The sequence below is a fragment of the Mesoplodon mirus genome, assembly GCF_964341445.2.
Source record: "Mesoplodon mirus genome assembly, chromosome: 5".
Lineage (NCBI taxonomy): Eukaryota > Metazoa > Chordata > Mammalia > Artiodactyla > Ziphiidae > Mesoplodon > Mesoplodon mirus.
The window spans coordinates 27,547,236-27,571,862 of NC_138980.1; the positions used below are offsets into that span (position 1 = coordinate 27,547,236).

Consider the following 24,627-nt stretch of genomic DNA (forward strand, 5'->3'; position numbering starts at 1 on the left):
TTGGATTAGAACCCAGAACTTCTGACTCCAAGTCCAGAGTTTGTTCCAATCCATGGGGAAAGTTTCTAGGAGCCCTTGCCTCTTTTCCTACTCTACACCTGAGGGTTCCCACCTCGTCTTCCCTGGTGTCCAGGGAGCACTCACCTGAATCTCCAGTGGTCATTCTTCAAAAGCCTTCAATTCCTCATTGGCCTTCTCTCCTTTCTCAATCTTCTCTACTCTCGTGAAAAATCAGTACTCATTGTCCTCACTATCACCTTCTTTCCCACTTGGTCCCAACACTGACCAGCTCTTACCATGAGCACAGCAACAGGCTTATCGTGGTTCTGACTGCCTCCTGCTTCCCCCTACACATATCTGTCCTGCACACAGGATCAGTTTAATCCCCCTAAAACATTGATGATATCCTGTCAGCCACTCCTTATAGAAATATTGAAGAGGCCAGGATAAATCCAAGTATTACCTTCAAATACAAGCCCAAGATGACTCGGCCCCGAGCCATACTTACAACTTTGTTTGTCATCAACTCACATAATTATGTGTTCCATGACTTTCTCCTAATTCTCTTCCTCTTTCTTTCATTCGTCTGCTGAAAAACTCCCTTGATTTTTTTTTTTTTTTTTGTGGTAAACGGGCCGCTCACAGTTGTGGCCTCTCCCGTTGTGGAGCACAGGCTCTGGACGCGCAGGCTCAGCGGCCATGGCTCACGGGCCCAGCCGCTCCTCGGCATGTGGGATCTTCCTGGACCAGGGCACGAACCCATATCCCCTGCATCGGCAGGCAGACTTCCAAACACTGTGCCACCAGGAAAGCCCTCCCTTGATTTTTAAAGACTCTAATAATTGTGCATTCCCCTTAACTCCTTTACTAATTACATCTCACAGACATGTACTGAGCACACAACACAGTTCTTCTTGGATGTAGTAAATGAACTCCCAAATGTATGTTGGTGCCAGTGGGAACCTGACTACATGTGACAAAATCAATGTAGTGTTCTGAACTGTTAAGTTTTATTTTAGAAGTAGTTTAGTGCAAATGTTTGAGATATAATAACATGGACTAATGTTGGTGTTTAAGGTTACATGACTCATTTTGGTCTCATCATATTCTTCCTTGCATTACCCATATCTGCATACATGTCTCCTCTGGTTATTACATTACATATTCACTTTGATAAAATACCATAGATTATGCATGGGCACATCCCATACAATGCTCAGTAGAGTTTTTGTTCATCCCAAATAATCATGTATTGAAAAATCACTGATGATGTGGTAGGCAAGTCTAATGGTAAACTGGGAAGTGAACATTCCTAGACACACAAAAAATCAGAAGGGTAAAAATTTAAATCTAGGGAACTAAAGTACTGAGAAGGTTACTCCAGGACACAGAAAGATTCCACTGCATTCTGGGACCCAAAGAAGCAGCAGGGTTGAATGAAAAGAGCCATGTTTGGGATATAGTTTTATTGCTCATCCATCTCTCCCTCAACTGTCAGTCAAAAGTTGGCTGTGAGAAGGAGCATGAGGATAGAGAGAAATCAGTGAACTTACAATAGGGTACAAAGTCAAAGGGAAAATCACTCTCTATCTACATGGTCCCCACTCGTTCATCTCAAGGGAGAAATCATCATTCACCAGACAGAAGATCCTGTCTGAAGGGGAAAAGAAATCTCAGCAGTGTGGTGTTAGCAGAAAGAGGAAAGGCCTCTGTCTTGCTCAGACTGGCTGTGGTGTGAGGTTATATGCTGTTTAATTCTACCAGAGCCTCAACTCTTTAATCCTCCTACTTCTGGGGACCACCTTCAACTCCATCTTCACTGGCTCCTTGCATTACTTCAACCACTTAAGGGGAATGAAGGGGAAATAAGAAAAGGGGTTTACTCTAAGGTCCAGGTAGAATCAGAGTCTGTTGTGGTTTCCTGCATGTGAGAGTCACACATGACATGAAGTGGTCATAAATGAAAGCTCAGCCTCATGCAGGGCTTCGAGGGACCTCTGCCCATAGAAGCAAAGCAGTGCCAGGCTGGCAGAGACCCCCTGGGAGCAGCCAGGAAATCAGGATTGTGTCTGGGAGTTCACCCTCCAGAGCCTGAGTTAGCAGAGGCCAGGCCTCTGCCAGGAGCCTCTTCTCTGCAGCTGAATCTCCCTAAAGACACCACCCCCACTTCCCCACAGGCAACTTCCATCTAGCACTAGTTAGCCAACAGGAACAGCTCTTTGTGAGCCAATTAAAACCATTTGGACACAAACCACCTAGAGGGGTGGGATAGGGTGGGTGGGAGGGAGGGAGATTAAGGAGGGAAGAGATATGGGAACATATGTATATGTATAACTGATTCACTTTGTTATAATGCAGAAACTAACACACTATTGTAAAGGAATTATACTCCAATAAAGGTGTTTAAAAAAACAACAAAAACAAACAAACAAAAAACATATGGAGAGAAAAGTTTGGCTTCACCTCAAAGATGTTGGAATAAAGGCTCATCCTTCTTCCTGGCACATTTCCCCAGATACTGTTCTCCCTGGAGGGAACAAGGTTTGCTCCATGTCACAGCCATTGGAGGTATTTTCAAGTTTCATGGAAACATTTTCCTCTAACTTGTCCTTCAAGTGTCTGTTCCAAGGCCACGGTTTCCATTCGAGTCCAGCACCATCTCTCATGAGCTGAAGAAGCCCTTCCTGCTATTCCCTGGATATTGTAGCCTAGTAGATATTCTTAGTGTTCTGCCTGTAATATCTTGTCTCCTTGTGCTTGAGGGAAGAAAGCTAGGCTTTATATGAACTTTATCTATCACATTGTCAATTGGCCTTCAAGTAGATGACTTTGTTCTAGGCATTGACCTTTTGTCACTTGAATATTGAAAGCTGGCTATGTCTAACTTATGAACTCTGATTCCAAATGAATCTGGTTTTCTAGATTAACTTTTCATTTGTGAGCCACACAGAGGTACACAGTGTATTGCCAAACCCACCGTCAAAACAGGCCACCTTTTATTCATTCTAAACTTCAGGCATATCCTGTTGCTCGTCAAAAACTACTGGTTCAGGTTCATCATGATTTCTAAATGTGAGATACAACTGATATAAAGGCACAAACTTGCCCCTGTATTGTGGATGGATATATTTGCCAAGAAGGATGTGAGGTTATCTTTGTTGCATGAAAGTAGCTGCAGATGTCCCTTAAGGATTCAGACTTGATGATGCAGATCAAATCCCACAATACAAAGCCATGATTACAACACAAACTCCCTATAGAACCTAAAAAGACCAAAGAACTGCCTAGTGATCCAGTTGTTTCAAGAAATTTCTATCGTAAACAAATTCAGCTTATATCCTTAAAAATTGTCATAATGAAGCCAAAAGTAGTCTCAAGAAGTCATATCTAATATAATATTTTGGTAAAGAAATCATTCAAAGCCAAATAGGTAAATAAATTACTCTGACTTTACTACATGAAGTGGGGAGGAGAGGATCAGGAAGGAGGGAACAGGGACATGGTATACTACTGATGACATTTATATGGTCAGGCCACTCAGGATAGGGGTTCTCTTCCTCTCTGAACATCCCCTGCTCAACCATTGCCTGCTTCCCCTATACCCTACTCACACGACTGACCTTCCTACATGCTTGCCCCAGGCCCAGGCTACTGATTGTCCTTATCAAAGGGGTAGTATGGGTTCTGGTAACTAATGCCCCAAACTGATGTAATTCCCTCTATAACTGGCAATCTACACCCCCTACCATCCATTAAGCCACTGATGTCTCTGTTGCTGACTCCAGGCTTCTTCTTTGGTCTTAAACTGGGCAAATGTAGGCCTTAGAGGCCTGCTGGGTGCAGCCCAACAGTTGGCAGAGCCAGCCAGGAGATCAAGGAAACTCTTGTGAGCACTGAGATGTTGGGAAACACAGGATGGGGAATGGAATGTTGCAGGGGTTGTCCACTAGCTTGTGGGGCCTGAAAGTTGTGGGTTTTATCCCGGAGTGGCCGGCCATTCACACGTGGGGTCCAAAAGTTGAGGGGGTAATCCTGAAAGTTGCAGGGGTAGTACTGCAGTGGATGTCTACTAGTATGTGGGACCCTGTAGTGGCTGTGCATGATGAATGGGGGCTGCCAAGAGATCTGGAGAACAATGGCCCCTCATGGCTCTGCTATTGTATCAAAGTGAGCCTTCTGTAATTGGTTAAGCTAGCTCTCTGGAAGGAATTGGTATTTCTCTTCCTGTATCATATACCTGATGTATATGATCTACCTGGGTTCTCAGGAACTTTAATCTAATCATATGTGATCTCTAAGAGTAAATGAACAAAAAGGAGCAAGGTTTTTAAAAATCTTTATTGGAATAATTATGCTTTGGGAATGTCTATCTAAAATAGACTCTCCAAATTTTTGTAACTTGAAACTAAACTAAGTTACATGAAGAGAATTCATTGACGAAGTCATTTCAAAAAAGGTAAAATAATGGAACATTAATTCCTGGGCAGGTCTAAGTTTAACTACTTTTGCCTGCTTAGGAGAATAAGACTAAAGCATTAAGCTTTCCAACCAGGAAATGCACAATTGTTTCTTGGTTTTTGCGAGAGATTAAGGTTTTTAAGGGTTAAGATTATAACCAGTCATAATTCTAGTTACTATAACCAAGATTCTTTATCACATACATTGTGATAATATGTTTAACTGTGACTTTTTAAGTCTTTTGTCTTTTGTAGACAGTTATTGTTGTACTCTGATGCTTTTGCAAAAGTGCTTCATCTTCCAGATTCATAGGAACGACCTTTTGACTCTAACAGGTCTCTGAAAAATTTCAGATTACAGTTCAGAACTGGGTAAGAATTTACATAATCCTAAAGGAAAACCTGATGGCTTCATAAAAAGTTAATGGAAGGATTGGTTACTGAGTGAACTGGTGAATATGGTTATAATATTTATGGGTTTTGTCTGGAAAATTTTGATCTGTGTTTTCCAGATAGAGGGATGCCCTTCCCCTCAAGTTAGTTGTGACTTACAGCAATTGGGTAAACTACTTCTGAGGGTAGAATGGAAACATTTTCCTTTTCTCTCTGCCCAGTCCCTCCAAAACCTGGGACTCTTGGTTTCTGAGCAGCCTTATCAGGTGAATGGGAAAGACTGTCTCCTGGCATGTGCATGAATCTTGATATTTGGGATACCTCTAGAAGACAGAAATCCACTGAGGTGGAGGCTTATTGCAGGCTTTTGTCATGGTGTTCCTGGCCTTGAGAGGCCTTTGGGGAATTCAGTCTGAGACTTCTGAGGACTTCTACCTCAGCCAGTTTGAAGGAGCTGATATGATCAATTACAAACGAACTAGTTTTGATTTGCTGTGTTTGGTGGAGATGAGGGTTATTTCAGAGAGAAAAAAGACTATATTTTAGGGGATGTTAAATTCTAGTTCTGTTAGGTAAGGTCTGTATTTATGACAGTTATTGTGTCTGATGTTATTGCCCTGATGTTCTGAATGGAAAGAAAATTATCTAGCGAAATTTTCACAGATTATGACTACTCATGAAATGTGACACTGCTTGCTTTAAGTCTGCTGCTAATAGCACATGTGCAATTCTTGTGTGACAATTGAGTGTAAGTGATAAAACGTATAGCATATATAGTGTTTCCTCATTAACATATCTCTGAGCCTGTTCCTGAGATCAGATTAGTTTTCCTCCAATGTGAATGAATAGGTGAATATAAAGGAGACCTAACAGCGAGGGACATGATCTGAACCTGAGGTAGGAGCCAGCACCCCAGCATTGAGGGATGGACATTTTGAGCATCATTGTTTTCTATCAAGATTTGCAATCAAAAGGGGAAATGATGGAAAATATGCACATATTCAGGCATGGGGGAAGTCAGAGGGCTTATGCATGTTTTAACTTAAATTTTAACACCCATTTATGATAAAAATGCTGCAGAAAGTAGGCATAGAGGGAACTTTCCTCAACATAATAAAGGCCATATATGACAAACCCACAGCCAACATCGTCCTCAAGGGTGAAAAACTGAAACCATTTCCCTAAGATTAGGAACAAGACAAGGTTGCCCACTCTCACCACTCTTATTCAACATAGTTTTGGAAGTTTTAGCCACAGCAGTCAGAGAAGAAAATGAAATAAAAGGAATCCAAATCAGAAAAGAAGAAGTAAAGCTGTCACTGTTTGCAGATGATAATGTACTCTACATAGAGAATCCTAAAGATGCTACCAGAAAACTACTAGAGCTAAACAATGAATTTGGTAAAGTAGCAGGATACAAAATTAATGCACAGAAATCTCTGGCATTCCTATACACTAAAGATGAAAAATCTGAAAATGGAATTAAGAAAACACTCCCATTTACCATTGCAACAAAAAGAAAAAAATATCTAGGAATAAACTTACCTAAGGAGACAAAAGACCTGTATGCAGAAAAGTATAAGACACTGATGAAAGAAATTAAAGTTGATACAAATAGATGGAGAGATATACCAATGTTCTTGGATTGGAAGAACCAACATTGTGAAAATGACTCTTCCACCCAAAGCAATCTACAGATTCAATGCAATCCCTATCAAACTACCACTGGCATTTTTCACAGAACTAGAATAAAAAAATTCACAATTTGTATGGAAACACAAAAGACCCCGAATAGCCAAAGCAATCTTAAGAATGAAAAACGGAGCTGGAGGAATCAGGTTCCCTGACTTCAGACTATACAACAAAGCTACAGTAATCAAGACAGCATGGTACTGGCACAAAAACAGAAATATAGATCAATGGAACAGGATAGAAAGACCAGAGATAAACTCACACACATATGGTCAACTTATCTTTGATAAAGGAGGCAGGAATGTACAGTGGAGAAAGGACAGCCTCTTCAATAATTGGTGCTGGGGAAACTGGACAGGTACATGTAAAAGTATGAGATTAGAACACTCCCTACCACCATACACAAAAATAAGCTCAAAATGGATTAAAGATCTAAATGTAAGGCCAGAAACTATCAAACTCTTAGAGGAAAACATAGGCAGAACACACTATGACATAAATCACAGCAAGATCCTTTTGGACCCACCTCCTAGAGAAATGGAAATAAAAACAATGATAAACAAATGAGACCTAATGAAACTTCAAAACTTTGCACAGCAAAGGAAACCATAAATAAGACAACCCTCAGAATGGGAGAAAATATTTGCAAATGAAGCAACTTTGTCAGTTGGATTAATCTCCAAAATTTGCAAGCAGCTCATGCAGCTCAATAACCAAAAAGCAAACAACCCACTCCAAAAATGGGCAGAAGACCTGAATCGACATTTCTCCAAAGACATACAGATTGCCAACAAACACATGAAAGAATGCTCAACATCATTAATCATTAGAGATATGCAAATCAAAACTACAATGAGGTATCATCTCACTCTGGTCAGAATGGCCATCATCAAAAAGTCTAGAAACAATAAATGCTGGAGAGGGTGTGGAGAAAAGGGAACACTCTTGCACTGCTTGTGGGAATATAAATTGATACAGCCACTATGGAGAACAGTATGTAGCTTCCTTAAAAAACTACAAATAGAACTACCATATGACCCAGCAATCCCACTACTGGACATATACCCTGAGAAAACCGTAATTCAAAAAGAGTCATGTACCAAAATGTTCATTGTAGCTCTATTTACAATAGCCAGGAGATGGAAACAACCTAAGTGTCCATCATCAGATGAATAGATAAAGAAGATGTGGTACATATATACAATGGAATATTACTCAGCCATAAAAAGAAATGAAATTGACTTATTTGTAGTGAGGTGCATGGATCTAGAGTCTGTCATACAGAGTGAAGTAAGTCAGAAAGAGAAAGACAAATACCGTATGCTAACACATATATATATGGAATCTAAGAAAAAAATGTCATGAAGAACGTAGGGGTAAGATGGGAATAAAGACACAGACCTACTAGAGAATGGACTTGAGGATATGGGGAGGGGGAAGGGTAAGCTGTGACAAAGTGAGAGAGTGGCATGGACATATATATACTACCAAATGTAAAGTGGGAAGCAGCCTCATAGCACAAGGAAGTCAGCTCAGTGGTCTGTGACCACCTAGAGCGGTCGGATAGGGAGGGTGGGAGGGAGGGAGATGCAAGAGGGAAGAGATATGGGAACATATGTATATGTATAACTGATTCTTTCTGTTATAAAGCAGAAACTAATACACTATTGTAAAGCAATTATAATCCAATAAAGATGTAAAAAAAAAACCTAAACATAGAATTATGATATGACCCAGCAATCCCACTACTGGGCACATACCCTGAGAAAACCATATTCAAAAAGACACATGCACCGCACCCCAATGTTCACTGCAGCACTATTTACAATAGCCAGGTCATGGAAGCAACCTAAATGCCCATTGACAGATGAATGAATAAAGAACATGTGGTACATATATACAATGGAATATTACTCAGCCATAAAAAGGAACGTAATTGGGTCATTTGTTGAGACATGGATGAATCTAGAGACTGTCATACGGAGTGAAGTAAGTCAGAAAGAGAAAAACAAATATCGCATATTAACGTATGTATGTGGAACCAAGAAAAATGGTACAGATGGACTGGTTTGCAGGGCAGAAATTGAGACACATGTGGAGAACAGATGTATGGACACTAGGGGAGGAAAGTGGCAGTGGGCAGGGTTGAGGTGACGAATTGGGAGATTGGGATTGACATGTATACACTGATGTGTATGAAATGGATGACTAATAAGAACCTGCAGTATATAAAAAAAAATAGTGAGGGAAGCTGTGTATGTGGGTAAGGTAGGAGGTCTATGGGAGCTCTCTACCTTCTGCTCAGTTTTTCTGTGAAGCTAACACTGATCTAAAAAAGTAAAGTCTACTAAAAATGTTGGTAAAACTGGTTTGGGAGAGAAGATAAAACATCCAATTTAAAACATACTAAGTTTGAGATGCCTAAAAGAGACACTTGCTGAGAGGGTGAAAGAGATACTGTTAACTCTGTCAAATAACACTGTTTGGTGTGTTAAATACTGTCATACTATTATTTGGTAGAAAATTTCCTATAAAAATACTATGGATACTAAAAAGTTATTTTGATCAAAAAAATCACCTAATTATTTAATAAATAAAGTGGTTGTTAATGGCCCATTTTACAATATAAGTCCTGGTGACCAGGTATATACTAACCTGTCTTCTTTTCTGTATTAAAAAAGCTAACAAGCACATTATTGTACTATAGTTTTGCAAGATGTTGCCACTGGGGAAATGGTAAAGTATACACAGGAGCCCTGTGTGTTATTTCTGACAACTGCATGTGAATCAGTAATGATCTCAAAATACAGTTTAATGAAAAAAAACAATTAACCAAAGAACAATGGGATGGGTGGTAGGTAATAAGATAAGGAAATCCTTTCTCTTTCTCTGTGAAAGAATTTGACCTTGGAATAGCATTTTAGCTCTGTTCTCCTGGTAACCACCCAAGAAAGTATGTCAACTGTGTTTCTGAACAATCTTATTTATGTTTCTGACTGCCTTGGTAACATGCTCAAAAGATTCATCAGCTGCATGATGAGGCAACATTGCTTAAGATAAAAATGACTCCTGATTGGTAAAGTGTATTTACACTGGGCAAGTCCCTTGCAGGAACCTTGGAAACTCAGCTGTTCTCATAGGCTGTTACAAGATACATTAGATCTGATAGGGCCTAGGGCTTCAAAGCCATCATGAGTCTTGCTTCCTTGTACCTGAGCTATCATTTGAAACATCTGAGGAGACAGCTGCTGAATAGTTGTATGCACCTCTGGAAAGACCACTCCCACTGAAGGGAAATATCTGACAAAGACCAGCTGGCACACTGCACTCCTTGTATCTATTCAAAACATAAATGAAACAATAAAATGGTGTGAAGCCAGCTGAAATTATGGCTGCTGGGCCAGAAGATACTTCTGGATACTTGGAGGATGTGGAGGATAATGGCCCCAAAGTTACACCTATCTAATCTTAGCTATATATTCTTGGATAGAAGGTATAAGATCTAAATTTTTCTGTATGTTAAGATGCATGGGTACGTTTATTAATCATAATTTTTTACCTTTACCTCTTGGGACAGAAAATGCTCACTTCAACTTAAAGACTATTCTCAGATTTGTCCTTCTGTGTGGGCCATTGTTACCTGGTGTCTGGAGGCCTTGAGAACACACAGAATCACATGCCTTATGAGCATAGTGCTTTAGACACAGGAGGAAATCTGTAAGGGGTATCTTGAAATCTTTACAAAATATATTCTATGCTAGCAAGAGATTAATATGCCACAATTTGCTAAGTCACATTTCTTGGGCTGATGTATTGCTGAGCCAAGAAATGAAAGAAAGTATTAATGTAATGTCATAAATGATGTGAATGAGAATAGAATAAGTGTGGATTACTTGTTAGAACTGGATCAATTTTAAATGTTTCAAAATATGTGCTCCTTAAACCTAGCCAATGATTTGAGTCCTATAGCACAAGATTAGATTTGGGTTTCAATGTTATTAATTGGTATAGGTATAATGGTATGCAGTACTGATTACACATGCATGTTGTTATGTATTAGACAATTCATTAATTAAACCTCTTATAGGAAAAATTGTAAAGATGATGTAAGGACTGGAGCCATGGGGATGACGTGCAGTGTGACCCCTGAAGTCTACTGGTGGTAGAGCAAGCAGTGTGCTTCCAAGTGGGGTCATCTGAAGACACAGAGCTGTGCCACAGCTCTGGTACACAGCTGAGCAACGATGAACATAGCATATAGCGAGAATGTAGAGTCTGTGCTCAGGATAAATTCCTTTTTTTAAATTAATTTATTTTATTTTATTTATTTTTGGCTGTGCTGGGTCTTCGTTGCTATGTGCGGGCTTTCTCTAGTTGGAGCGACTGGGGGCTACTCTTCGTGGCAGTGTGCTGGCTTCTCATTGTGGTGGTTTCTCTCGTTGTGGAACACAGGCTCTAGGCATGCGGGCTTCAGTAGTTGTGGCTTGTGGGCTCTAGAGTGCAGGCTCAGTAGTTGTGGCGCACAGATTTAGTTGCTCCGTGGCCTGTGGGATCTTCTCGGACCAGGGCTGGAACCCGTGTCCCTTGCATTGGCAGGCGGATTCTTAACCACTGTGCTAGCAGGGAAGCCCAGGATAAAAGTTCTTAACAGCATGAAATAACTGAACTGAGTTTTATATCAGTTTTGATATGAATTTTATCAATCTGAGTTTGATGAAATTCAGCCAGTTCTTTCAGAGGCATTCCCTACCTACAGAACCATTGTTTGGCACACCTAAATTCACCAAGGAATGTTTAGGAGCAGTTACTGTGACCAAAAGGCTAAGGGATAGTTTAAAGCATCTAGAGGTTTAGTAAAATTTAATTTATGTTTGGGAGAATAAGAAAAATAGCTCTGATGGAGGACATCCCACATCACTGCAATTCCTGACACCCTTCAGTTCTGCTTGTATCCTTTGGTACCAAGTAAATCATATTTCACAGAGACCTTGAAAACTGTGATAGTGACTTGAAAGAGACTTGAGCTGATACTTCACAAAAGAACATATACAAGTGGCCCATGAGCACCTGAAAAGGGCCTCAAAATCATTAGTCTTCTTGGAAATACGAATTGAAAGTACAATGAGATGCCATTATACACTCAATAAAAGGCTAAAATGAAAGAGATGACAGTACCAAGTGTTAGTGAACATGTGGGAACTCTCCTACATTGCTCCTGGGAGTGTAAAATGATAAAACCACTTTGGAAAGCTATTTAATAGTTTGTTATAAAGTTAAGCGTCACCTTCTGTTATGGACTGAATGTTTGTGTTCCTCCCAAAAGGCACATGTTGAAGTCCTAACCCCCAGTGGATGGCATTTGAAAATGAGGCTTTTGGGAAGTAATCAGGGCTAGTTGAGGTCATGAGGGTGGGGCCCTCATGATGGGATTAGGGCCCTTATAAGAAGAGACACTAGGGAGCTTGCTCTCTCTCTCTTTCCTGCACTCACAAAGAGATCATGTGAGCACACAGCAAGATGGCAGCTGCCTACAAGCCAAGAGAAGAGGCCTCAGAATAAACCCTACCTTGCTGGTGCCTTAACCTTACACTTCTCAGATCAGACTTCCCAGGACTTTTTAGCCTCAAGAACAGTGAGAAATAAATTTCTGTTGTTTAAACCACCCAGTCTGTGTATTTTGTTATGGCAGCCCAAGCAGAGTAATACACCTACCCCACAACCAGTTGTTCTAGCCTTAGGTATTTATTCAAGAGAAATAAATCGATGCCCACCAAAAGACTTGTGCACCAATGTTCATGGCAGCTTTCTTCATAATAACTTAGAAACAATCCAAGCGTGCATCAACAGGTGAATGCATAAATACTGTTGTACATTTGTGCAATGAAATACTACACAGTGGGACTTCCCTGGTGGTCTAGTGGTTAAGAATCCACCTTACAATGCGGGAGATGTGGGTTTGATCCCTGGATGGAGAACTAAGATTCCACATTCAGCAGGGCAACTAAGCCCGTGCAGTGCAACTACTGAGCCTGCACGCCACAACTAAGAGAGCCTGCACACAGCAACTACAGAGGAGCCCACATACCGCAATGAAGAGCCCACATGCCACAACTAAGACCCGATGAAGCAAAAAATAAAATTAATGAAATAAATATTTTTAAAAGAATGTAAATTCTATTGATATTGGGTATTTTTTAAAAAAGAAAAAATACTACACAGTAATGAAAAGAAGTATCGATACACAGACCATAATAAATTAATCTCATAAATAATATGTTGAGGGAGAGAAGTGAGACACAAAAAAGTACATACTATAAGATTCCATTTATATGAAGTTTTAGAACTGGCAAAACTAATATACAGCAAAAGGTATCAGAAGAGTGGTTGCTTCTGGGTGGGTGGTTTTGAGTGGGAAGTAGTTTGAGGGAACTTTCTGGGATAATGAGAATGTTCCATGTTTTATTTGGGGTCAAACAAATTTATCAAATTTGACAAAAATGTACACTTACAAATCTGCATTTAAAAAAGAGAATAAATGAAAAGACAAGAAGCTTCATTAACATGACTGTTTCAAGTTGTTGTTTTGGCCAGTTTGTGATATTGTGATTTATAATAAGAAATATATATATGATCTTCAACCAGTTTCTGGCACAGAGCTCCCAAAACCCTTGGGATTTCCTAAGTGGTAAGAGAGATAAATGTGTCTTTTGATATTCATAACAAGCTCTTGTCAACCACACCAGACCTTATGTTAATGAACTAATTTTTGGAAAACACCTAAAGATGGGGGCAGGTTGCCAGGGAACAACCCATGTTATTAGAGGGTTGAAGTAGCCCCATTTTACAGTGAACGCCCATATACCATCACCTAGATTCTACCAATAACATATTACTAAATTTGTTTTATCACGGTTCCTAAAAGATAAAACTTGGAGACAACACAAATGTCCATTGACAGTATAATAATTAAAGCTACCTGCAATAATGGGGATAAATCTGACAAAATGTTTGGAGAACAAAGCACACAAAAAATATGACTATATGACTCTATTTTATAAAGTTAAAAACAAGTAAAACTATTACGTAAGGATGTATGAGTTGGTAGTAAAACCATAAAGAAAAGCACAAAAAGGTCTATCTCAAAAGTCATGATAGTAGCTGATTAGTGATTAGGAAGAAGGTACTGAGTGTTAGTAAGGGGCTACCTCTCAAGTTGGATAGATGTTTACAGGGGTGATCTCTTTATAATCATGTGTTACACTGGATTATATGTTCTAATTGCCTTTCTGTATGTATATTTCACATTTTTAAAAGTAGGAGAAATATGATTCTATTTTTGTTTCATACTCACAAATGTGTATATGCACATACAACAGCATATATGAATAGCATATAAACATGTAACCAATGTTTCTGTTGGATTTATTTCTTTATTACATGTTTCTTCATTCCATATACTGTGTGTAAATTTTTTTAACAATGAATGCATTATTTTCATAGACAGGATAAACAACCAAGCACTTTTCTCTTTAAAAAATTGTGCATATACAGTATTTCAAAATGATACCAAAAGTTTTAACATTTCAATAGGAAATGGGCAAAGTACATATACAGGCAATTAATATATCTGAATGGTTCAATAAATATTATATTTAATTTCAAATTAAATATAAAAATTTTGCTCTATTAAATAAAAAAAGAACATTTTTTAAATCGTTAAAAAGAAAAAACCCAGAGTGGGCATGGGTGTCAGAAACTGCTTATGGAAATATAAATTGTAAAATCTTCCTGGAAGGCAACTAGTCAGTGTACTTAGAATTCTACCAGTTCTTGATCCAGCAATTCAACTTCAGGGAATTTAAACTAAAAAGTAATTTTCGGGCTTCCCTGGTGGCGCAGTGGTTGAGAGTCCGCCTGCTGATGCAGGGGACACGGGTTCATGCCCCGGTCTGGGAAGATCCCACATGCTGCAGAGTGGCTAGGCCCGTGAGCCATGGCCACTGAGCCTGCGCGTCCAGAGCCTGTGCTCTGCAATGGGAGAGGCCACAATAGTGAGAGGCCCGTGTACCGCAAAAAAAAAAAAAAAGAAAAGAAAAGAATTTTCGAGCTTCCCTGGTGGAGCAGTAGTTGAGAATCTGCCTGCCAACGCAGGGGACACGGGTTCGAGCCCTGGTCTGGGAGGTTCCCACATGCCACGGAGTGACAGGGACCTTGAGCCACAACTACTGAGCCTGTGCGTCTGGAGCCTGTGCTCTGCAACAAGAGAGGCTGAGATAGTGAGAGGCCCGCGCACCGCAATGAAGAGTGGTCCCCACTCACCGCAAGTAGAGAAAGCCCTCGCACAGAAACAAAGACCCAACACAGCCAAAAATAAATAAATAAATAAATAAATAAACAAACAAACAAATAAATAAATAAATAAATAATAATTTTAAAAGATATAGCTACAAGGATATTAATGGAGCAAAAAACTAGAAAAAATATAACTAACAGTAGGGGTAAAATATTAGGTAAATACATTTAAATAAATAAGTTTAAATATGTTTAACAAAAGAATTTATTTAAATGCAATGGTTTGTACTGAAGTCACTGAAAACACTACTGATGGATAATATTTATTGGCAAGTTCAAATATTCAAGGCATATTCTTAAGTGGGGAAAAAACCCACACATAAATGTAACCAACATAGGTTACAATTGCTATCTGCAATATTCCATTTTGTTAAAAACAGATTGGTGTTACTATCAGAGAGATTAATATGGAGTTCAAAGGGCTGCTAAAAGATGTTCACCAAAATGTTAACCATTTCTTTTTGTGTGGTGGCATCAAGTGCATCTTTCTTTATTTTATTTATCAAACCTTCTAAATGGGCCATGTGTTTCTTTACCCAAAAAAAAATTTGTTGGTTTCTCGGTGCCTGAAATGGCCCTCCTCTCCTGCACTGCCTCTGACTCTTCCCTCCATTCTCACTCTCTCAGTGAGGCCTGCGAGGAGCCACCCTACTCACTTTCCCAAATGAGCCCCAAATCCCCACCACACTGCTCTTCTTTCACTTTTTCCCATAACACTTATCTCCTAAAATGTTATATAATGATATTCATGGCTTATTGTCTGCTCTCTACCTCCTTCCCCCACCCCCACCTCCCAAAACTGTTCTCCAGAGCAACGATCTCTCTTTTGCCCACTGAGGTATTTCAAATCCTTTACAATGGGGCTTGGCACATAGCAGGTGATCCATACATTTTTTTCGAATATAAATTTCTTTCTTTATTTTTGGCTGCGTTGGGTCTTCGTTGCTGCTCACAGGCTTTCTCTAGTTGTGGTGTGAGGGGGGCTACTCTTCGTTGAGGTTCGTGGGCTTCTCATTGAGGTGGCTTCTCTTTCTTGCCGAGCATGGGCTCTAGGTGCACAGGCTTCAGTAGTTGTGGCACATGGGCTCAGTAGCTGTGGCTCACCGGCTCTAAAGCACAGGCTCAGTAGTTCTGGCACACAGGTTTAGTTGCTCCAAGGCATGTGGGGTCTTCTGGGACCAGGACTCGAACCCGTGCTCCTTGCATTGGCAGGCGGATTCTCAACCACTTAGTCACCAGGGAAGTCCTCCATACACTCTTGTTGAAAGACTTACGGGGAAATAGGTTTGTTCTTGGCGGTTGTCTACTTGCCTTGCTCTCATTTACGCACATGCAGAGCTACAAGTCACTGCCCTGTAGGAACCTCGGTTTCCTCCTGGAAGAACCGGGAACCCAGGAGCCAGCAACCCAAGGAGCTCGACCACGAACCCAGAATGGGGTCTGGACAAGTGATAGGCTCAGCCAGGGCTCTCCTCGCAGACAAGCTCGAAGAACTACATTTCCCAGAATCTTTTGTTCTCGCATGGACTACATTTCCCAGAGGGGCTCGCGACTGTCCCTGCCCCGCCCCTCCCGGAGCTACGTGTGGCGTCGGGCGTCGGGCGTTTGCCGTTGGCTTGAGCTAATTACTCGCCAGAGGTCCGCCAGGGCGGCACCGCGTGGAGTCCCCAGCGGAAGCTTCTGTCCGGCCGTGGCAGTTCCGGAGCCTCCAGCCTGCGGCCCGCGGAACCCCCGATGCCTGGGCGAGGTGAGCGGCGGGGGGTAGGCAGGATGCGGGAGGGAGCACCGGGCTTCGGGAGGATCCGTCGCCGGGGCATGGGGCACAGGCCCAAGAGACGCGAGCCGGGTCTTTGTGGGCGCCGGCGGGCCGAGAGCCGGGCACCCCTGGCTCTGTTCGCCTTCCGCCCCCAGCCATCCCACTGACGTGCCCCTGAACGAGACAGGTCGGACACATCGTCCCCATCGGCTGGACCCAGCCACCCTCCTGCTTCTTTCCGACCAGTTCCCAGCGCGCTGCCTGCTCAGTGCCTGCCGGCATTTGAGTTTGTTTCAGGCTGGCAGTGAACGTGAGAAAATTATTTCCTCCCCTTACCATCACCCCTGCACTCCCGAGTGACAGGCTTGTTTTACGCGAGAAGTGAGTCGCCAGCTTCCCCCAGTGGCAGAGCCAGGACTGGACCCAGGTCTTTGGTTTAATGTGCCCTTTCCTCAAGACAGCAGCCCCTCCCCGCCATAGGAGAGCTGATGTTTTCCCTTTTCAAAGCAGCTTTCTCTAGAAATCTGGAAATTGTTTCCTTGACAGGAGGGGGAGGAATTGGGTGGGAATGCTTGAGGTGGAGAAAAGTTGTCACATGCACGCAGGGAGGTTAGAGCAGGTGCTCTGGAGCCCGCGGTGCCTGGAACCCTGGTGCCACCCTCCCTGGCTGTGTGGACTGGGACAAGTTGCTCCCACTCTGCCCTCAGTTTCCTGATCTATAAAATGGGGTGCTGACAATGCCAACTGTGCTGTGGGACTCGATGTATTGATAGGTAGTGCCTGGCATGCGGTGAGGCTCAGGGAGTTGCTGCTACTGCTGATAGAGTCCTAGGACTTTTCCTCTGAGCCAGGGAAAGAGCTGGGCCTGGACCAGGATGACCCAGCCCTTCTCTCTGGTCCTGTCTAACCCTCGTTCCTTCTGACTTCCTTCTCTGGGGGCACTTGGCATCATTTTCAAGTGGTATAAAGGTTTCAGAGCTGCTGATTCTGAGGGGTGGAAAGCAGAAGGGGCTTCCTCCTGGTTCCCTTTTTCTTCTCTCAGATCTGGCTTCTGGAGACTTCTCCCATCCTAAGGTGAAACTGCCCAGAAAGAGGACATGGCTACTGAACAGAGGGAAGCAAGGTCTCGGGTGAGTTCATTGCCATCTCAGGTCTTAGAGATAGATGGGTTTTTTTTTGTTATTTTACCCTTAAACTGAAGTTTTCTCCCCAATACAGTCTTCACCAGGATTTGGAGCCCATGTCCTTCTGCCTTGGAAGAGTTGGTCCACCCTGGTGGATGGTGGATTGCATAGGGAATGCTTGCCTCCAACCCCCCAATCCATGGCCTGTGTTTCTCTTTTTTTTCTAATAGACACTCTTTTATTCATTAATCTCAATTCACTGTATGATTACTGAATTGATAGGTAAGATGCCACATGTCTTATACCACTTGGGGTCAGAACAAACAAACATGCACACTTGGCAGAGCTCCTTTCTGGCCTGTCTCCTTTGCTCAGTCGTGTCCCCCTCCCTACCCTTGGCCAGAATGCTTTTCTTTTTCTTTCCGCCCCTGAGAAATCCTCATGATACCTTCGCCAGGCTTTTCCCAGTCCATAGTTTTTAGTTTTTCTCCATCTTAACTTTCTGGATCATGTGCCTTGCTTCTGTCACTCTCTTGAAAACTGATGTTGACCTGCCATTTTCATCTTTATGTTGTGAGAATGAGGGTGGGACCCCATCCAGGTGAGCCACTGTGTGAACAAAGGATAGCCATGCTGGTGGGGACGTAGATGGAGAGGTCTCTTGACTCCAAGAGCAGAGAGAAGACTCCTCAGGAAGCAGCAGTGTATGGGATATCATGGGATATTGGTAGTGGAGAAGCAGTGTATACGGTGATTCCTCAGTGGGGCTTTTGAGCCAGATGGCCAGGTTTGTGCCCATCTCCTCTGTTGCTGTTAATGGGTCTTGGGCAAAAAACTCCACCTCTCTGTGCCTCAATTTCTTTCCTCTCTGTGCCTCAGTTTCTTCACCTGTAAAGTGAATACAACAACTGGGCCTACCTCAAAGGGTAGATGAGAGGATCCTGGGAGTTAGTGCATGGAAAGCATTCTTATCAGGGCCGGGCACATAGTAGATGTTCAATATGTGGTGGTTGTGGTAGCTAAACGATATTATTCTAGTTCATGATGTCTATCTATCTACTGTTGGTAGATAGAAATGACTATACAGTGTCCTTCCTTTACTCATCCTCATCTAATAGTAGTTAACGTTGCTGGGGAATATCCTGAGGGCTTCACCTTTGTTCTCACTGTCATAGCGAAGCAGAAGTTATCACCCCCATTTTACACTTGAAACTGAGGCTCAACGAAGTCAGGCAACCTGAAATCAAACCCAGGTATGTCTGGCCTCTAAGTTCATGTTAGTTATCATCCAGCCTTTCGTCTGGTACATCTTTCAGAACACAGGGCAGGCCTGGCTCCCAAATGACCAGAGTTCTCTGCAATGTGATGTTGTGTATCTTTTGGACCCATGAAATGTGGTAGTGGTTGATCTTCTGAGACTGTGGCTAGGACCTGCCTCTGCATATTTGGGCTACTTTTTTCTAAGCCCTTCCCATTCCATTCCAACAGAGCCAGGCTGCTCTCTTACCCAGAATCTTCTCCATCCCTGCTTGTGAGTCCTATGTGACATTTCTCCCTAACCTCACCTGCTGCCGATACATCAGTACTATGTGGAATTGTGTGTAAAACTCAGTGACAGGACGTTTAAGACCAGAGAGAGAATATACCCACCAAGTGCTGGGTTAAAAGAAAACTTCAGTTATCGTCTTGTCTCTGCCATTGGTAAAGTATGTGACCTGGTGTCTTAACTGCCCTGGACCTGGTGTTTCTCATCTCTAAAATGAGGATTGAACGAGGAAATAGTATATGGTCCTGTCCAGCGACACTTTTCTTGTTCAAGTTGTTTCATGCGTTTTTCTTGTCTGCCAGTTGGATTGTAAATTCTTTTGAGGGCAAAGATCATTTCTTGTATTCCCTGCCATGTGCCAATAAATTATCTTATTATACATGCACTGCATGTTAATGTTAAAAATCTCAGAGAATAAAAACGTAAAATCAGTCTTACCCCAACATCTTGAGATAATCATGGTCATACCTTTGGTATGCAGCCCTCAGAATAATTGTCTGTGTACCTTTCTTTATTTATTATTTATTGATGTACATGTGTACATATGTATGTATGTATATTTTTATTTTCTCATTTTAGCTTTTTATTTTGATAAAATACACATAAGATTAAACTCACCACTTTAATCATTTTTGAGTATATTGGCATTAAGTGCGTTCACAGTGTTTTGCTACCATCACTGCTCTTTACCTCCATTGTATGGATTATCATTTATTACTTAAGCCTATGAGATAGGCGTTGAGAGGCAGTTCCTTGGATTGGAATTCTACCTCTACCACTGACCAGTGATATTGTGATTTATAATACGAAATATATATTTGGTCTTTGTCCCTGTTCCTGGCACATAATTTCCAAAACCCTTGTGATTTCCTAAGTGGTTAGTAATATATGCTTTTTATCCCTGAAATTACTTCAGAGCAATGAAGGCACAATGGGTGTGTTTTGTATCCACACCAGAGTTTATGTTAATGAGGTTACTTTTGTACCCCACCTAAGGATGCGGGCGAATTGCCAGGGGAACCAACCTTGATTAAAGTGTTGGAATTTTCAGTCCTGCCCCCCAATAACCCCTCTTATCCATCTGTCACCACCCTAGGAGATGAAAGTTGAATCAGTCGCCAATGGTCAGTGATTTAATCAATCGTGCCTATGTAATGAACCTCCATAAAAACCCAGAAGGGTTCAGAGTTCTTCCAGGTTGGTGAACATGTAGAGAGTCAGAGAGAATGGTGAATCCCGAGAGAGCATGGAAGCTGTGCACCCCTTCCCTGTGCCGCTCTTTCACCTGCCAGTTCCTATGTCTTCTTTTATAATAAACCAGTAATCTAGTAAGTAAATGTTTTCCTGAGTTCTGTGAGCCACTCTGGCAAATTAATGAAACCTGAGGAGAGGGTTGTAGAAACCTCCAATTTATAGCCAGTCAGTCAGCAGCACAGGTAACAACCTGGACTTGTGATTGACATTGAAAGGGGGCCAGTCTTGTGGGAATCTGACACTATCTTCAGGTGTCAGAATTGAGTTTAATTGTAGGACACCCAGCTGGTGTCCCACAATTGCTTGGTGTGTGGAAAACCCCCCACATCTGGTGTCAGAAGTGAAGTAGTGTTGTATTAAGAGTAGCGGAGACATGCAGGAGGAGTGAGTTTTCCCTTCATACCAGCTGTGTGACTTGGATAAATTTCTCTTTGTTTTCTCTTGTGTAAAATGGACACAATAATAGTACCTTCTTCATAGGGTTGTTGTGAAGATAAAATAAAGATATACACTAAAGGTTAATATAAAGCTCTAAGAATAGTACTTAGCCTGAAAAAAGCATTCAATAAATTATAGCTATTTTAATTTCCATTATTACTGTCCTCAAGCTTTAGGGAGCACAGAGTGCCTTCAGTTATTTAACCTAGTCTCTGTCGGTGATTATTGAGGTTGTTTCCATTTCTTTGCTGTTACTAACACCATGATAAATGTCCTTGCATGTGCATTTTTGTTCAGTGTTCATTATCAAACAAATATAGTAATTGGAGAGTTAAAGAGTATGCACATTTTAAAGCTTCTAATGTATGTTATCAAATTGCCAACAGGAAGATTATTCTAATTAACACTCCCACTAATGGCCTTAATACCTCCACCCATCTCTTGTAGCAGTTAACTCGGAGCCTGGTTCATACTTCCTGCTACTCAGTATCTATTTGTCATTGGTCAGTTGTTCATTAAGCAAATGACCTGGAACCTTCAGAACCTAGAATAATACAGAAGCATTTCATGGTAGCCCGTCTACTCCCCACTGCCGCCTTTTTCACCCTGTGTGATGGGTGGTCCTGGGTGAGCTGAGATGCTTGTCTCTACAGGTGTCAGTGACGTTTGAAGATGTGGCTGTGTTCTTTACACGGGATGAGTGGAGAAAGCTGGCTCCTTCTGAGAGAAACTTGTACCAAGATGTGATGCTGGAGAACTATAGTAACCTTGTCTCATTGGGTAAGGAAATTTTCCCTGTAGATACAGAGTTCAGAAATTGGGATACCTCAGCATCTGATTTCCTGGGTAAAAGCCCTGGGTCATTAAAAACTTTAGCTGAGTTTTGCCTTAGCACTGTGCAAACTGGATCTCCATAAATAAACCTGAAAACCTTTTTCTCCCTCGTAGGTATGGAATTGCCCCATGGATGGGACAGTCTACAGAGCTGCACATTAGAAATTCCCTCACTGCAGGCAACATTTTCCCACTATGACTGAACTATGATGTGTTTGCTCATCTCTTAACAGAGAGCATCCCTCAACCTTTTTCTTTGACCCAACACTGGCTTTTTTCAATTCTCTTTTACAGGGGTCAGCAAACTTTTTCTGTAAAGGGCCAGGGAGTAAATACTTTCAGCTTTGTGGGCCACATATAGTCTCTGTAACATATTCCTTTTCTTTTTTTTGAACCATTCTTTGCTCAAGGGCCATGCATAAACAGACAGTGGCCTAGATTTGGCCTATGACCCATAGTTTGCTGACTGCTGCCATCTTTCAAAGGGAGCCAGATAGTGTTTTCTCATTTTAAACAAGCTACTTGGTACATAATCCTTTCCACAGATACCTGTTACAAATATTAATTTAATCTGTACATTTAACATACATTTAACAGTATATACATATTCCCTCTTGTATAGAAAGCTATTAGCACCCTGTTAATCAAGTCTGCATGTTTATCATACTTCACTAACATACAACTAAATGTTACATTGCCCCTTGCTTTTACCCTAACACACCCCTCACATGGTGGGGGCACAACTGGAGCATCCCACAGAAGTTCTCTGTATCATCCTTTGAGTTTTCCGCTCAGATCTCAGATACCTCTTTGTGTCAAGGCAAAATCAAGTGTTTTTTTTCTTTTTCTTTTTTTTTCTTCTTTTTGGTCTATGAGCAGGACTCCCATTTTCCAAACCCGAGGTGATCTCCCTGTTGCAGCAAGGAGAAGATCCCTGGAAGGTAGAGAAAGAAAGCCCTGGAGGCTCCTCTCTAGGTGAGTGGGTGCGGAATGTCTGCAGGCAGCAGTCTGGTAAGTGAGTGCATGTGCAACTCGGAGATGTTGGTCGGGGAATTTTCTGCAGGTTCTCAGTCCTGAAGAAGTTTTGGAGAAGGGATGCTAAGGCCCCTAGTCACAAGCTTCCTCTTCTTCTCTGATAATTACTGCACAAGTGAATCTCTCAGGATCTTTTCTCTTGTGATTTCCTGTTGTTTCAGAGGAGGGCTACATTGTCATGCATTCATTCAGCAAACTTAGTGCATTTAAGGAACTGCAGATAATTCATTCAGACTGAAGCTCAGGGTATATGGGAAAAGAAAGAGATGAGGAAGGAAATGAGATTAGAGAGCCAGGTGGGGGCCACACTATGAAGTGCTTTGGTACAGTTCTTAGGGATGGGAACTGTCCATGGATGACTGGAAATAATTGAAGAGTTTCAAGCAGAAGAGTTGTATGGTTGTTGATATTTTAGAAAAAATAGTCTGAGTCTGAGATACTTTAAACGTCCTTCAGTAAAGGCTAAAGAAGCTGAGGTGGGTCCCTACACTGGCACACAGCACCACAGTCAGAAAGCAGCAGCACTGGTGTGGGCAGAGCTCCAAGCTACGTGAAGGACTAAAGCAAGTTACAGTGCATTATTATGACATATCGCGATTTATGTGTAAAGAAAATTACGTGGGTGTTTGTCTATATGCATTATGTGCGTGTAAGTGCCAAGAGAAAGGTCGGGGGACACCTAAGCTGGTAACTAGTTACATTTGGATTGGGACTGAGAATGGGCATTGATGAAAGGGGACTTTAGTTACATGCAATGTTATTAAAATTTTCACAGAGAATATATTCATGAGTCCTTATTACACAGTTTCAATTAACTAAGAATGGTTACTTTGGAAACACTGTTGGTCCTAGATTTGAAGTGAGGAAAAACTAGAGGTGGGAACCTTCTGGAGATTATTCCATAATGTAGGCAAGACATTACCTGGAGGAAGGCATGTGCAGTGAGTTCAGGAAAGAGGAGAGGTCCCTTTATTAAGGGTATAGGACAGGTTCGGTGTGGGATGGGTTTCATTTGAAATGTTAGTGAAATATGGGTAGAGGTCACCAGTGGACAGCTGTAGAAGGTAAACAGGGTCAGAACTCAACAGGGAGGTCAGGGAGCCATGAGTGCAAAGGTGGCATTTGAAGCCTTGAGCTGAGCAGATGAGGGACCGGAGGAGAGGACAGAGTCCCAGGAAACCTCAGTTTTATGAGGTGGGTTAAGAAGGAAGAATCTGTGGCTGAGCCTGAGAAGAAGTCACCAGAGGAGAAAACTGGCAGATTGGGCTGTCATGGAAGTTGAGGACTGAGAGCTGTTGACTTGGGGAGGCCAGGGCTCTGGGGGAGCCAGGTTCTAAGCCTCGCTCACTGCTTCCCTGTCCCGTGATAAACAGCAGTGCAACCTTGGACAGAAGGATGCAGGTCCTGCCCTGGCGGAGCTCAGTGGAGGTGGAGGCTAATCGCACACAGGGCTGTGGAATGACAGCCTCCGGTGAGGACCTCGGGGGAAGAGCCACAGGTGCTGTGAGAACGGGGAACAGGAGGACTGCTGTGGGCAAGGCTTCCCGAGGAAGGGCCGGATCCCACATTGTGAGAAGCGTTCAGGCACAGGAAGAGCACGTCCGAGAGTCCAGACAAAGGAAGCCGGTGTGTGGAGACGGGAGCAGGGAGAGGGGGCCGGGACCTGAGAGCCAGGCACAGCCTCTGAGGAGTTGAAGTACCCTGGCCACTGGCCCAGGTTTATATTGTGCAAGGATCAGCCTGCAA

The 24,627-nt window shown here is 42.1% G+C and overlaps 1 protein-coding gene across 2 annotated transcripts; it reads left to right on the top strand.

The window, feature by feature from the left end:
- Window positions 1-16,492: 16,492 nt before the first annotated feature.
- On the top strand, window positions 16,493-24,384 carry LOC309804038 (zinc finger protein 354A-like). Of its 2 annotated transcripts, XM_082621042.1 has the most exons (5): window positions 16,493-16,641; window positions 17,693-17,780; window positions 21,666-21,792; window positions 22,726-22,821; window positions 24,255-24,384. In XM_082621042.1, the coding sequence occupies exons 2-5, from the start codon at window positions 17,748-17,750 to the stop codon at window positions 24,341-24,343; spliced, it is 345 nt and encodes a 114-aa protein (XP_082477168.1). In that variant the 5' UTR covers window positions 16,493-16,641; window positions 17,693-17,747; the 3' UTR covers window positions 24,344-24,384. The 2 variants fall into 2 exon arrangements, 1 of the variants encoding a protein (XP_082477168.1); XR_014294042.1 differs by lacking the exons at window positions 22,726-22,821; window positions 24,255-24,384 and adding an exon at window positions 21,961-22,693.
- The last annotated feature ends 243 nt before the right edge of the window (window positions 24,385-24,627 follow it).

Coding starts and splice junctions, on each gene's coding strand:
- LOC309804038 (XM_082621042.1), top strand. CDS start 17,748: ATGGCTACTGAACAGAGGGAAGCAAGGTCTCGG. Junction 17,781..21,665: donor AGAGGGAAGCAAGGTCTCGG/GTGAGTTCATTG, acceptor TTGTCTCTACAG/GTGTCAGTGACGTTTGAAGA. Junction 22,822..24,254: donor CCCTGGAGGCTCCTCTCTAG/GTGAGTGGGTGC, acceptor CGTGATAAACAG/CAGTGCAACCTTGGACAGAA.